This window comes from Salvelinus alpinus, chromosome 24 (genome assembly GCF_045679555.1).
Source record: "Salvelinus alpinus chromosome 24, SLU_Salpinus.1, whole genome shotgun sequence".
NCBI classification, from domain to species: Eukaryota; Metazoa; Chordata; class Actinopteri; order Salmoniformes; family Salmonidae; genus Salvelinus; species Salvelinus alpinus.
In genome coordinates, this window is record NC_092109.1 from 22,202,475 (window position 1) to 22,218,167 (window position 15,693).

The following is a 15,693-nucleotide window of genomic DNA, read 5'->3' on the forward strand; positions in this document are numbered from 1 at the left end:
CTTCCTGGAGGACCGAGTTTTGAAATCAGTGGAATGCCAGTGGAATCAGAGTATGATAGCTAACAAGATGGAGAAAATGATGGCTTCTGATTGCAAATGCCGAGGGAGTCGAAAAGAGAACACAGAAGGCTGTTGTAATCCCGACAGGTTTTTTATACATCTTAAAGGGCAACCATGACATCCGTGAGAGAGAGGGAGAAGCATTCATCTATTGATACGGGTAAGAGTCTAGCTAGCTACATTTTCAGGTATTATAACTTTCTGACAAAATTAGAAACTTATTGTTACGGATACAAGTATTCTGTGTGTATCCTGTGTGTATTTCTTTTCTCTCCTTCTCCCCTACTCACAGGTGACAATCATCATTCCCCAATCAGTCATCAATCAGTCGCTAATCAGAAGACACCTGCTCCTTTTCTCCTACCCAATCACAGTTCCTTTCCCTTGGTTTAAAACCCCTGTCAGTTGTTTTCTCAAGAGCTCAATCTCTCTGTAAATGCCATATGTCTGTAGATCTCTTGTGTGGTTTAGCATCTACATGTCACTTTGTCCCCACCTGTGAGTATTGTGTTTGTTATGGTGTTTGAGTGTTTGTTTGATAGTAGGAAAAGGGGGTAACCAGACAGTTCGCCCATGGGCATACACTACCCGTAGGTAAACTTTGTTAAATACACTAGTTAGAACTGGGCGGACCACCCACTGTATTTTTGGTTAGTTAGTTAGCTGTTGTTGAAATAGACTAGTCTAGCTTAGGGGTGTTTTTGGATGCTTATACTTTCTTTCCTTGGGTCCAGCTCAGCCCCTTTTCCTGTCCCCCCCCCCCCCCCCCCCCCCATTACCATGTGTTTACTAATAAACCCTGAGTTTGACGGTAGATTTAAGTTGTCGTGGTTATTTGTTCTCACTGTTACGTTTTCACTATTATTTGCGTGAGTTGTGTTACGGGTCCCATTACCATCCCCCCCAGACTGTCGGGCCAAAGGGATTCGTAACAGTTATTTTTATTCCAAGTTACAGCGTACTGTTAGCTAGCTAGCTAGCTAACGTTAGCTGGCATGGCTAGCTGGCTGTCTGGCTCACTTGCTAACATTACGTGTATGATCTGTGTATAAATGTTATTCATTTCTCACAGCTATTTGCATTTCTAGTTATAGCCTAATGTTAGCTAACATTGAACCTAGCTAGTTGGTTAGTTTTATCTATCTGTAGATTCATGCAGGGTGTTAACATTATCAGTTGGAAATACTCTACTATGCAAGTAACCATTTCACTGTACCATTTACTAGAAACAAACCAAAAACATTGCTTAGAAAGTTGCTTTTAGTTGCCTGGTTTGCTAGATTGACATATACTAAATTAATTTTTAAAAGGATTGGTTTATTGGTGTTATTATGCACCAGTTGTGCTATTTTGGACTCAGATTATTTCATAACGACAATGACGAGTTTGATGTCGAATGACTATAGAATGTTCATATTGTCACTGCCTCAACTGTACACAGATATGTCAATAGAAGTAGTATAAACCAGCCTTTAGTCTTGAAATCTTTGGTTGTACACTACCATACTCACTATTCAGCACAGGGCCTCACATGTGAATCCTTGAAGAGATGGGTGGGGCTAAGGCTTAAGAGAGTGTGAACTATGTTGAATGGGTGTAGACAAAGAGTTCTACAATAGGTGTCCCAAACATTAAAGGGACATTTTATCAAAAGTGGGGTTACAAGTTTATCAACTTTCAAAGCAGAATTACTTTTCCATTTGTTCTTCAACTGCCGTGTATGATATACAATTTTTTTATCTCGGAGTCTCTACTTTTATCCAATGTAAAAAACACAATTTCAAGTTTTGCTACAAAAGACCAATTCGAGGCGGTCTGTCACATTTGCACTTGTATACAGCATAACACTCACTCGTAGAAGCCAGTAGCCCTTTGCAGTGTATCTCTGACGTCTGGTGGGAGGTCCCCAGGGTCCTGGGTGCAGCCCCATAACTGCTGCTTTCCCTTGGCATGGAACACGTTCCCTATATTATACAGAGCCCTGGCCTCTCCCACCTGGTCAGAAACAAAGGGAAAAGGGAGAAAGAAATTAGTGACTTTAGAATACAAATAGAGACATTGGAAGGCATTAAGAAATGTTTCAACTAAAATAGCATGGACCACACTCAATAGTTATTTTCAATACAACAGGCTGTTCCTCAAAAATCTGGTGAAAGGTACTAAACAGATGCAATCCTCCATTCCATGGGATGTCGGTGTGTGCGTGTGTGTACACAACCTTGTCCCCTTGCTCTTGAGAGATGTCCAGGTGTCTCTGACAGCACACTGCCGCCTCGTCGAAGCGCCCCAAAACCTTCAGCGTGTTTCCAAGGTTACCGCTGGCTTTCCCTTCCCCTATCCTGTCCCCTATTGTCCTGAGAATAGAGACCGTATCTCATTATCAGTCATACATAGCCTGAGATCCAGATCTGCTTATGCTGTCTTGCCAAATCCATTGCGGTCATTGTCAGTACAATAACACAGCTAGAGGTGCATGGTGCTTGCAACGCCAATATTGTGGGTTTGATTCCCGCTGGGACCACCCATATGAAACATTTATGCACGCATGACTGTAAATTGCTTTGGACAAAGGCATCTGCTAAATGGCATATATAATTATTACAATGTTATAATATTAGCTTTATTGATTTGATGATCTAACTGTTTGAGAGGTAGCTTCCTCCTAGGACAGGGTTCCAGTTGTTCTGCTGTTATTGTAATTTATCAAGGCAGCAGCCCCCTGGCTTTAATCACCCCCCTGCTAGGCTACCAACTGCACCCCTCTCCACAGGACAGGCTTAGCCATCTGAGTTAAATACCAAGGGGGTCTCTCATCAACATTAACAGTATCAAACCCTTATATTTTTCTAGCAGGGCGACAGGAGTACACTCTGCACAGTGTGCAATGAATGATAACTGTTTACTCTCTTATGCTTTATGAATGACTTCAGTATAAATATACATTCATTGCAGTCTATACAATTGATCTTTTAAACATGTTAATACCATTGGTTGAAATCCTTCAACTACAATTTGAATCCATGATCAGACATGATGTTTCCTGGTATTCCGTGGCCTCACCTGGCCAGAGTGAGGTCGTGTCTATGGTACTCCAGGGCCTTGCCGTATTCCTTCAGGTAGAAGTAGGCATTGCCCAGCTGGCTGTAGATGGCACTGAGGGTCTTCAGGTCTTCTGTTCCCACCTGCACAGACGCCTCGAAAAACGCTGTCCCACCTTTAAAGTCCCCCGCCTTACACAGCCGCTCTCCATCCAGCGCCAACTCCAGACACGAAGCCTCCATCCTGAATACACACAGAGAAAGTGAGAAATAACATCCGTATTATAGCAAGTCCGAAACAGTGTGCCTCTGGCGTTACCATGGCAATGGTGTCCGAAAACTCTGTCACAGTAGCTAGGTTTCCATCCAATTGGCGACAAATGTATGTGAATATTCTAAAATCCATATGAAGAAAACATCTCATGAATATTCTAAATTCCATATAAAGAAAACGGCCCATGTTGTTTCCACCAAACGGATAGAAGTCAGTGCGTGATGACGTAGTGCACACAAAATTAACTTTTTCGCTTACCTTTTCATGTAGCAAATAAAAACCTAAAGATCAATGTGTTTCTATTGCATTTTCAACTCCACTAATAATTTTGTCACAAACTTGTGTTAAATTGCAAATGTGCCCACTCTGGTCTTGGCGCTTGTGCTCTGGCCAACAGCTAATAGATACAGTGCGGGTAGGATAATGGATAAGGCAGTCAAGCATCAATCATGTTACCAGAATAAAACCCTCAATATTTATTCGAAAGGAACATCAATATCACCGTGAACTTTCACCAACCCGCAAAGTTCATCATAACTTATTTAATTTGTAGCCTAATAAACTGCATGGTTTCCTGAGTCATAGTGGAAGGGCCACACATTACACCATCACGTGGCTCCAAATTTACTTTGATATGATGGTTATTATATCAATATTTGCACATAGGTGTTTCCACCACCATTTCCCACATAATATATTTTACCAGTTAACAAACAGATTACCGACCACTTCGAATCCCACCGTACCTTCTCCGCTATGGAATCTGGTTTCAGAGCTGGTCATGGGTGCACCTCAGCCACGCTCAAGATCCTAAACAACATCATAACCGCCATCGATAAGAGACATTACTGTGCAGCCGTATTCATCGACCTGGCCAAGGCTTTCGACTCTGTCAATCATCACATTCTTATTGGCAGACTCGACAGCCTTGGTTTCTCAAATGATTGCCTCGCCTGGTTTACCAACTACTTCTCTGATAGAGTTCAGTGTGTCAAATCGGAGGGCCTGTTGTCCGGACCTCTGGCAGTCTCTATGGGGGTGCCACAGAGTTCAATCCTCGGGCCGACTCTCTTCTCTGTATACATCAATGATGTTGCTCTTGCTGCTGGTGATTCTCTGATACACCTCTACGCAGACGACACCATTCTGTATACTTCTGGCCCGTCTTTGGACACTGTGTTAACTAACCTCCAGACGAGCTTCAATGCCATACAACTCTCCTTCCGTGGCCTCCAACTGCTCTTAAACGCAAGTAAAACTAAATGCATGCTATTCAACCAATCATTGCCCGCACCTGCTCGCCCGTCCAGCATCACTACTCTGGACGGCTCTGACTTAGAATACGTGGACAACTACCTAAGTGTCTGGTTAGACTGTAAGCTCTCCTTCCAGACTCACATTAAGCATCTCCAATCCAAAATTAAATCTAGAATCGGCTTCCTATATCGCAACAAAGCATCCTTCACTCATGCTGCCAAACATACCCTCGTAAAACTGACCATCCTACCGATCCTCGACTTCGGTGATGTCATCTATAAAATAGCCTCCAACACTCTACTCAACAAATTGGATGCAGTCTATCACAGTGCCATCCGTTTTGTCACCAAAGCCCCATACACTACCCACCATTGCGACCTGTACGCTCTCGTTGGTTGGCCCTCGCTTCATACTCGTCGCCAAACCCACTGGCTACAGGTTATCTACAAGACTCTGCTAGGTAAATCCCCGCCTTAACTCAGCTCACTGGTCACCATAGCAGCACGCGCTCCAGCAGGTATATCTCACTGGTCACCCCCAAAGCCAATTCCTCCTTTGGTCGACTTTCCTTCCAGTTCTCTGCTGCCAATGACTGAAACGAACTGCAAAAATCTTTGAAGCTGGAGACTCATATCTCCCTCACTAGCTTTAAGCACCAGCTGTCAGAGCAGCTCACAGATCACTGCACCTGTACATAGCCCATCTATCTACCTACCTCAACCCCATTCTGTATTTATTTATTTATCTTGCTCCTTTGCACCCCAGTATCTCTACTTGCACATTCATCTTCTGCACATCTACCATTCCAGTGTTTAATTGCTATATTGTAATTACTTCGCCACCATGGCCTATTTTATTGCCTTAACTCCCTTATCTTACCTCATTTGCACTCACTGTATATAGACTTTTTGTTTTATTTTGTTCTACTGTATTATTGACTGTATGTTTTGTTTATTCCATGTGTAACTGTGTTGTTGTATGTGTCGAATTGCTATGCTTTATCTTGGCCAGGTCGCAGTTGCAAATGAGAACTTGTTCTCAACTAGCCTACCTGGTTAAATAAAGGTGAAATAAATAAAATTTAAACGACACAAAAAGATATCACCATGTCAAACAACTGATCTGTCTGCATTTATAAAATTGTAGCAATATGACCTGTTTCCATCACAGATGTCATGATTTTTTTTTTTTACTCGCATAAAAACTGTGGATGGAAACTTGGTTTATGACAATGAAAAGTTTATTCCAAAATGTCTCCATGGCAACAGTGTCTGAATGCATGTCACTGTGCAGTTACCACAGCAAGAGTGTCAGAAGAATCACTGTCACTGACATGAGCACCTTGGTGACATTGTCCTTTCAGCTCCTTTATCGCATGTCTATCTTTCCATAACGCTACTGTTTAAAGTCCAGTTTATATGGTAAAGATAACTGACATCTTTCCTTCCCTGCATTGAGAAGGAGTGTCTCATCCTCCCAGAGCTGTTCGGCCCACACACTCTATTTCAGTCAGGCTGTGGGCGGCAGGTAGCCTAGTGGTTAGAGCGTTGGGCCAGTAACCAAAAGGTTGCTGGATCGAATCCTCGAGCTGTCGTTCTGCCCCTGAACAAGGCAGTTAACCCACTGCTCCCCGGTAGGCCGTCATTGTAAATAAGAACTTGTTCTTAACTGACTTGCCTAGTTAAATAAAGGTTACACATAATGATGCAGGTCTTAAGTGCTTCAGTGGGAGTGACTAGAGTGAAACAATAGGAAACACCTCATCTCCACACTGACAATAAGGAAGGAGAGTGAATTCATGTCACTACACACAAAACCTCATGCCCAATGAACATGCTCATTGGAGAAGTTTACAGAGGATTTCCTTGCCCAATCAAACACTGTCTTTTTGTCCAAGCTAAATATCACTCAGCAACATGAAGCCCAAGAGTACAATTATGAAGATTCTGGGTTTAGTCAATATAATACATCTATTCTCTTTAGAATTACAGTATACACCAGACATAACTGCTGTAGAGCCAGGTCACAAGGCTCTGATGTACACAATCACTCCACTCCCTCTCACCCTCCAGAATGCTTTAGTTTAGTTACAATTGTTACATAATATGCCTCGTTCTGGATTTCATAACAGTTTTTGCCGTACAAAACTGTCCAAAATATTTGTAAAGCTCAATATATCTTACTTCCACTGCCTTTTCAACAATGCCTAAAGCCTAATATGATTATACAGCGCAGTGACAGACATTTGTTTTCAAGGAAAACGAATTCTACTTCATTCTTTTAGCACCCGTGGTCTGAAGTCCATTCCACAGAAATCTGGCATAATCGCTCAGCAAGCCTCATTCCTGAGTCCATTCCAAGACCTTCCCCCACAGTCATCTGAAAATCATTGCTACAGTACGATGAAAGCAACTGAAATTAAAATACCAGCCAATGTGGATTCTGTTATGTTATCGTTAAAAACGCAAAAGACATGACACTGCTTCTTCAGCCAGCTCACTGTGGAGTTGAGTGTAGATTAGCCCCACAGTTTAATCTAGATGTAAATATGATTAGTAGCTTTTTATTTGACAGTACACCACTTCGCTGCTATTTACTTATAAATAACGTGGTATTATTACCAAAACACTACTCCTTTGCATCAATTTCCAAGGGATTGATTGGCATAAACAACGTGTTAATTAAGTTCTGTAAGATGTATGACTTATGCACCACCTGACACTGTTTTGTCCCAAATAGGTTAGAAATGGAATTACTAAAAAATAAGTAGCCAACCTATACAGTAGCAGTCAGCATCTACGCTATATCTTGAGGAAATAGCATAATAGTACAGTGAAATAAAGTGCTACGTCTGAGCCTGCTGTCGGCAGGACACCAATACCTGTGTTTCTGTTTAGTGCGGGTCTTCTCCACATACACCCCCAGCTCCAGCCTTATGGGCCTCAGCAGGGCCCGCGGTCTGGGGCCCCGGTGGACCAGCCTGCACACAGCTCTCTGGGCCCCGGTGAGATGGCAAGAGTCAGACGACATGGGGTACCAGGTCAACTTAAGGCACTGAAAGGCCCTCCTTAGCCTAAGGGGTATGTGTTGTGAGATGAAACTTTAGGGTGGAGGTGAACGTGAATGCAAAATGTCACAAATGCACTACCCTAGAGTTCTGCTAGAGAATCCAGGAGAAAAACATAGCAATACTCTGCTCCAACCAGGGGACACACACACAAAAGAAAATGGTTTGAGATGGCTTTCTGTGTTCCCGATAAGTCAATATACAAGCAGATGTCCAACAGCCACGTCAGATTTAATTGATTATTCCAGTAGTCGAATACGCCAATGTCAGCAACAGTGCAGCCAGACCACTTGTACAGAAAACCATTGGAGATACTATGCACGCTTTAAAGCCAAGGATAACATCTGTTCTTCAGGTGTCCCCAAATGCTGCCCAATAACTAATGATGAACCTCTGAAGCGATCCGAACAATGACAAGGATCCCAAAAATACCTTCAAATTTGAAGCCATAAACTCCTAACAAAGTACAAAGTTCCTCCTTTCAATGCCGCAGATGTATATGGATATCCACAAAAGTAAAATCCCACAAATCTTACAGAAGCACTGTTAGAGGCAGGTTAACAGGTGAGTCAGTAAATGACTGTATAGTGTTGTCCTGCCTAGGTAGTATTTTATGGTCCATCTCTCAACCAGCACTGAGTGACTGAGTGCTGTAATCTATTTCTGCTGAGCCACACTGAGAGAAGAGGAAGTGTCTTGGAGCGAGGATCCTGGGTGACAGTGTGTGACGACAGTGTGACACCAGCGTCTCAGCAGAACCAATTCCCCCAGTGAGTGAGTGAGTGAGTGAGTGAGAGAATCTAATCCGAACCTTAATCCAATGACCTGCAGCTCCTCTGTGGAGTAGGCACAGCAATCCAGGCAGTCTGGTCTAATCCAGCTATCTGCTGACCCTGACATATATTCTAACAGGCCCACAGCACAAGGTCTGGCACACTGACCAGCCCCAGAGGTAGAAGGTGAAAAGCAGGGAGGTGACATGGGGAATAATATATTTGGAGAAAGTTTGATTGCATTCCCCCAACACACACCCATAACCTTGATATCTTTACTAAAGATAAACACAGGTTTACAAATCCGAAACAAATTGCAGTCAGTACACAATTGGTTTTGATCCCATTAAATCTGGAATATTTGGCATTATATTTTTGGCTGCTCTATTTCTTGCATTAGGGTGCTTTTGATGAGTTAAGAGCCTGAGTTATATTACCAGTTCTCATTTGATTGGCAAAGAGAAACAGAGAGAGAAGTACAGGCCTCGAAGGGAAAACAGGACACACTGGCTGTTGGTCTCCCAGGGTTACTGGGTTAGAATTGGGTAAGAGGGCTAAGAAGTCTTAGCTTAGATGGATCCTTTAGCCCCTATAGTCTGAAGAGGATTAGAGAGAAATCTACATTCAACTTTCATATATCCTTTTGTTCCTTTTAGAAGAAGAAACATAAGTGAAAACGCAAAAACGGGTTTAAAACCTCTGGTATACTGTGACATAGGGGTCCACAGTCTCAGGCCCTAAGCCAACAAATGATGGAAATAGATCAATGAATTACCAAATCATCACAGACAGCTGGGCCTTTGGGGTTGAGCACTCCTGCTGTCTTGTGATCACAAAGGGGCAGTGACCTGAGTGTCTGATCACAGCACTGGCTTCTGGGTAGGCTAGGTTATGGTTTCTACCAGGCCAGTGTCTCTCTATTAGCTCCATGTCCACACCCCAGAGCCTTGTCTTTGATCTTTGGGCTCTCATGGCTGGTGGTCAAGATCAGAGGGAGAGGGAAACCCTGTGCACTTAAAACTGACATGACAATTGTTTGACCTTGATGGCTATGCCTAGCCAGCCGTAGGAGGATGGGCTGCCTCTCAAAATGTCTGAGTGGTGTACTACAAATCTGGTTTAAGGAGTTAGCAAGCTAACTTTGGTCAACTGAGTTCAACTCAGGATAGCCAGTGACACAATAGTAGTTAGCTTTTAGCCAGGTACATTTCTATGGCAATGAATCTTTCAGAACTAACCTCCTTCAGGGCAGGCTAACTCCACTTAGCCAGAATGAAGTGTCTGAGCCGCAAGTTGATGACCAATGAAATAAGATTCCCTCCCTATTGCAAATATTGCGTCATCATCCCCTTCATTTGAGGAAGACAACTGATTAAAAGGTGCAATATGCAGAAATCGCTCGCGCATTTCATGGTTGCTAAAATTCAAACGTTTTGCCTATTTTCAGTTTGTGACAAAATAAGCAATGTTTAGTATAGAGAATCATTGTACCATCTAAACCGCTGTGAATTTATGCAGTATCTTTTCAATAACCCAGAATATTGTATTTTCAGCTGTTTGAAGCTGAAACAAAACTTAAGACTGGGAAGCATACCGCTTCTTAGACTTGCTTTCAATGAGAATGACAGATCTATAACTAACATTTCCTATGTGAATTTGGTAGGGTCCCCCAAAAAGTTACGTAATGCAGCTTTAAATATTTCATTCATCAAATGTTTGTGTAAAAAAAATAGTAACATTAAAATACCTACCACAGTACACATTTAGTAATGACAGGACTTCACGCACAGTAAAACTTTTGTATGACTTTATACAAGTATTTCCTCTATAGGAATGGAGGAAAAAGGTGCTCCTGCATTGATATGCACACCAAAGACAGCTTTAACGATACATAAGTTAATAAAAGAAAAGACAGACGGCACTTCTAATAGCCTATTTCACACCATAGCTTCCTGAATTTGCGAGATAACTTTTCTTTCATGTTGATTTCAGCTAAAATAACAATGTGGCACTGACTCGGCCGTAGATTGATGGTTCAGTATTGTCTCAATGAAAGAGTTTGGCGTTCGACTAGCCATGTTTAACATGTACACGCAGTTACAAGCCTGCTAGAGTTAGCGACAGGCGGACGAGCAATATCCACCTTCCTAATATGGATGAAGCCTGAGCTGGAATGTGAAGCTATAGATAGGTAACTTCAGAAAGGCCAGAGTACATCTAGCTAGATTCGTAGTACACCACTCAGGTTCCTCTCAATGTTTTTAATCCAGCTTTTTCATAGGCTAGCTACTGTTGTAGCGCTAAATTTCTTATTTTGTCTTGGATAGTAAAATGGTAGAATTCTGAACATCGCTTAACCACCACCTTACTGGAACACGGTTTAAAAATGTAGCCAGTGAAAAGGCAAGAGTTTGGTTTTGTCTTGTTTGCGTTCTTTAAAAATCGTAAACTGCAACCTACACTGCATTACCACAGCCTTTCATGCTTGTAGTTAGCCTAATCTCAAATGATGCCACATTAGCATTGGAGTCCAGTGGGATTAAAGTGAGAAGGGCAATTAGCTGAGAGTGCTGAGACGATTGTGCTACTGACTGACCGTATGGTCAGAGACAGGTCAGAGCCCTGAAAACACAGCCTGGAGACTTACGACCAAGTAGGCCAACCAGGAAGTAGACTTACCAGGTAGTGACTGAAGACTAACTGATCTACAAATCACCTTGCATCCTAAAGATCTACTTATTATTATTATTTGTAGATCAATCAGACAGTCACCATTCAGGCCAAATGATGTTATAAACTAACCTAGGAGGACACTCATTAAACCATATATCAGTAGTTACTGTATATATTGGTCTTTGCGCTTTGCTGTGTGGCCTGAACATTTATTCAGCACAGGGGGAAAAATGTGAATTATGTTTTCCAGAGAAGAACAGATCATAAAATGAGTTAGGACTATGAGGGTTCCGAGGGAGCTAACAAAAATATTATAAATGAACACAGGCAAGGTTTAGTTTAATATTTACCCAGGCATTTGATATCCGAATTGTCATTTGCACTGTAAGGTTACTGAAGCAGCCAAGGGTGCATTCAGCAGGACGCAACATTTTGTTACGTTCAGACAGAGATACAGTATGTTAAGTAGAATAAACACGCCTCTCTGTTAGAACAAGGAATCACATCAGCTCTATTCATAGGATTTCTATCTGCAACGTTCCACACTGTTTGGTTACTGAACACAGACCCAATCTGAGCCAGGATAAACTCTGAAACAGTCCAATAGTATAAAGTCCTCTCCAGGAGTGAGGTCCAAAGAAATGCCAGATGTACACCAGAGAGAAGGACATTTAGTTTCTGGTGGGATCAAAGTGGGTGCCATGGTTACTCAGGGCCAAAGATAGTATTTTAAAAGGAATAATAATATTTTCCCTCAGTGACAGTTGGTCTCTGCATAGTAACACTAAGTCAATACTGAGTCGCCATAATATCCCAGTAGAAAATCTGTCATGTGGTCTTATTGCAGATATTGTGATTCGGTGTGCTAAAATGGGTAGTGGAATTATGGTTTAGTCTGGAAAGGGAGGGAATTTGTTATTTTAGCATGTTTCTTGTCATTAAAAAAAAATAAAAAATTACATTGGCTGTCTTCATGAATTACTTTATATTATAGTTGAGGAAAAGGAAATTACAACACACACACACACACAGAGGGAGATGTTAGCTTAAACCACTGAATTTAGAAACCTTCCAGACAAACAATAATCACACAGCATGTGTCATAAAACACCATCATGCCTCTGAGCCACAAAGCAGTAGGGTTGTTCCATCAAGTCGGTGCCTTTTGAGAAGTCGATTTTACAACAGTTTTACATTGTCATAAAGAGCACAAATTCAACGTCATAAAAAACAAGTTCCCAACTCAAGAGGTAAAATTTAATTTAAAAAAGGGCCTATTAATTACCAAATAAAGTAACAGGGTTGACCGTAACAGGGTTGACTGTAACAGGTTTGACGATTTCATCTTGAATCAGCCATGAATCCACTTGTGACAGGGGGAATGGAAGCTTGTTGTGTACAACAGGAAGTGGCAATTGAATGTAAGCGTCACAAAAAAAAAATGCAATTGTTAAAACATTTCTAGCCTGTCTATTTATGGGTAACAGGGTTGACATGTTATGCTCAAGCCGCTCAGTTTCCCACCACAAAACATCAGAAAATGGCCAAAAAGAGTAGTACCAGCTCACCTGCTTTCACACTATTATTTGACTATTAGATGTTCAATGTTCCTTTCGAAAGACATTTTAAAAAGGAATACTTTCCCTATATTAAAACAAGAGTTCAGTTCAAGTAACAGGGTTGACCTTAAAATGACACTCAGATGTAAATGAATCCCTAATCAGATTATTATTTATTTCATCTTCAGGAATTACTTTGTCAAAGCAATACAATAACTAGGGCTTTACAATTATGGTGAAAATTTTAGCAAGTCATTATTCATATAGAAAATCAGATTTATTGAAATCTCCATGTGGTCTATATTAAAGGGCACTTCATTTAATATGACAGGCTTTTAATATTGCTGCACAATTTCTACTTACAATGTCAAAAGGATGCAAAAGGCACTATTTTCGTGGAATGACCCAGTAGTGTAAACATTTGTGTGTGTGTGTGGGGGGGGGGGTCAAATGATCTCCTCTTTCCCAGAAACAATATGGTTACTTGGATGTCTCTTGCCTTGCATAAACTTCCCAGATGTTGGCTGTGAATCTTACAAGTCCTATCTACAGTATGCTTAAGACAAGTTATATGACCAAAAGTATATGTGGACAACAGCTCGTCTAACATCTCATTCTAAAATCATGGTCATTAATATGGAGTTGGTCCCCCCTTTGCTGCTATAACAGCCTCCACTCTTCTGGGAAGGCTTTCCACAGTGCTCCCGAGTGGCACAGTGGTCTAAGGCACTGCATCTCAGTCCTAGAGGCGTCACTACAGACCCTGGTTCGATTCCAGGCTGTATCACAACTGGACGTGATTGGGAGTCCCATAGGGCGGCACACAATTGGCTCAGCGTCGTCCGGGATAGGGTTTGGCCATCATTGTAAATAAGAATTTCTTCTTAACTGACTTGCCTAGTTAAATAAAGGTAAAATAAATAAAAGCCTTTCCACTTGGAACATTGCTGCCGGGACTTGCTTCCATTCAGCCACAAGAGCATTAGTGAGGGTGGGCACTGATGTTGGGTGATTAGACCTGGCTCGCAGTCTGTGTTCCAATTCATCCCAAAGGTGTTTGATAGGGTTGACGTCAGGGCTCTGTGCAGGCCAGTCAAGTTCTTCTTCACTGATCTCGACAAACCATTTCCGTATGGACCTCGTTTTGTGCATGGGGGCATTGTCATGCTGAAACAGGAAAGTGCCTTCCCCAAACTGTTGCCACAAAGTTGGAATCACAGAATCGTCTAGAATGTCATTGTATGCTGTAGCGTTAAGATTTCCCTTCACTGGAACTGGCTCGAACCAGGAAAAAACAGCCCCAGACCATTATTGACCAGGGAAGCTCTAGCAGGGCAGAAATTTCACACACTGACTTGTTGGAAAGGCATCCTATGACGATGCCACGTTGAAAGTCACTGGGCTCTTCAGTAAGGTGATTCTGTTTGCTGGAGGGTCACACTCTTTGCTGGATCCTTGCTTGGCTCAGGAGCTCTGTTCTCCGAGTATTAATCAACCCATAATTACAGAGGCAAGGCTGGTTGTCAGGGTGACCAAAGTGAAACTCTTCAATGTTTTTTCTCCTCATTACATGTCTCAGTTTTGGCTGATCCCTGTTTTCTCCTTCTCACTCTTTCTCTCACTACATATTATTACATGGTGTCAACAGATATTACTGTGCATGGAAATGGGATAAAGATTAAAGGAATGTAACCAAAAAAACAATACCACATCACATTAAAGCAATAGTAATTTGCCATATTTTCAATGCCTCTCAAAACAGACTGATCTAAAAGCTATGGCGCACTTTGATTGAGGATATTACAGGGCCATATAGAGGTCAACTGAATCCTCTTGTAGTCTATCTACATCAATTGAATGCAATAGATAATGGAAAAAGAATTGTCATTCATATTTTGACAGAGGAAAACCTCTTGATCACGGACAGATGGAGTGCCAGACAGTGTTTCAGCTCTGTGTAGGAACACAAACATTAACTCTCGGACTAATGAATAGTCATCTACTCTATTATTAGGAAACCGAGAGGGTCTGAAGCACCTCTTTAGAGTTGTACCTCTCCATACTCCAGCATTGTTGTGTCTGCACTGCCCACAAAGCCTTGAATGCATATGAATGGAGCCCTGTCAATCAGACCCACATAGACAACATGGACAGATGAAAGAGAGGTAGGGTTTGTTTGGCTTGTGATGAAAAAGTCACCCTAGACAATACCCTGCTATTGACCCATCTGTGTTTGTCCCGTTACTCACAAACACACACATACACCCACCAGTGGCAGTCGTGCCGTCTAAGATGAGGATGATTATATATATTTTTTTTTTATGAGCATGGTCTTATTTCTATTACAGCATATTGATTGACTGTCATTAGTTTTCCCATTCACCCAGCTCAATGTAAGATCATTAGGTTTAGTCTACTACATGATACTGTAATTTTCCCATCTACCCATCATGACGATGCTACAACCTTGCCTATGAATGGATGTTTACAACGTAGGTGCACAGGTCGAGAGAAAAGATATAGTAATCAAGGTGGCAGACAGTGACACATTCAATAACGCTTTGCACCCTCTTGCCTGCATCTAGCTGATCTAGGGTGTAATCATTAGTCCAACTGTTCCAAACATGAGTATCTATTGGATCCATTTGATTCCATTTAAGAAACGTTCTTCAACAGAATCGGCGGATTGAATACACTCCTGACCACACAAAAACAATTATCTTTCACAGCAGCCACATACAAACAGCATGATCACTTTGCTCATTGTAATCAATGTTCCATCTAAGCTGCGCGCAGACGAGCAATGGCTCCAAGACTGCCGTGCAGAAATATCAGCCCACAGAGAAGCACGAGATTGAATTTTACTAAACTTTTTAAGAGTTCCCCCTGTTAGTTAACACTACAAATGTTTCCCTTTACTGTGCAATTGTGATCGGATCAACACAATATAAGCCACTTTCAATGCAACATACCGAAACAAAACAAAATATGC

The 15,693-nt window shown here is 41.8% G+C and overlaps 1 protein-coding gene across 3 annotated transcripts in view; it reads right to left on the minus strand.

Moving 5' to 3' along the window:
* Positions 1 to 15,693, minus strand: part of LOC139552337 (G-protein-signaling modulator 1-like) — a 61,649-nt gene that overhangs the window by 35,352 nt on the left and 10,604 nt on the right. For all 3 annotated transcript variants that reach the window (XM_071363964.1, XM_071363963.1, XM_071363965.1), the window contains exons 2-4: positions 3,121 to 3,342; positions 2,279 to 2,414; positions 1,913 to 2,055 (exon numbers count right to left, since the gene is read on the minus strand). In XM_071363964.1, the coding sequence (XP_071220065.1) occupies positions 1,913 to 2,055; positions 2,279 to 2,414; positions 3,121 to 3,342 (501 nt within the window). The remainder of the gene's footprint in view (positions 1 to 1,912; positions 2,056 to 2,278; positions 2,415 to 3,120; positions 3,343 to 15,693) is intronic.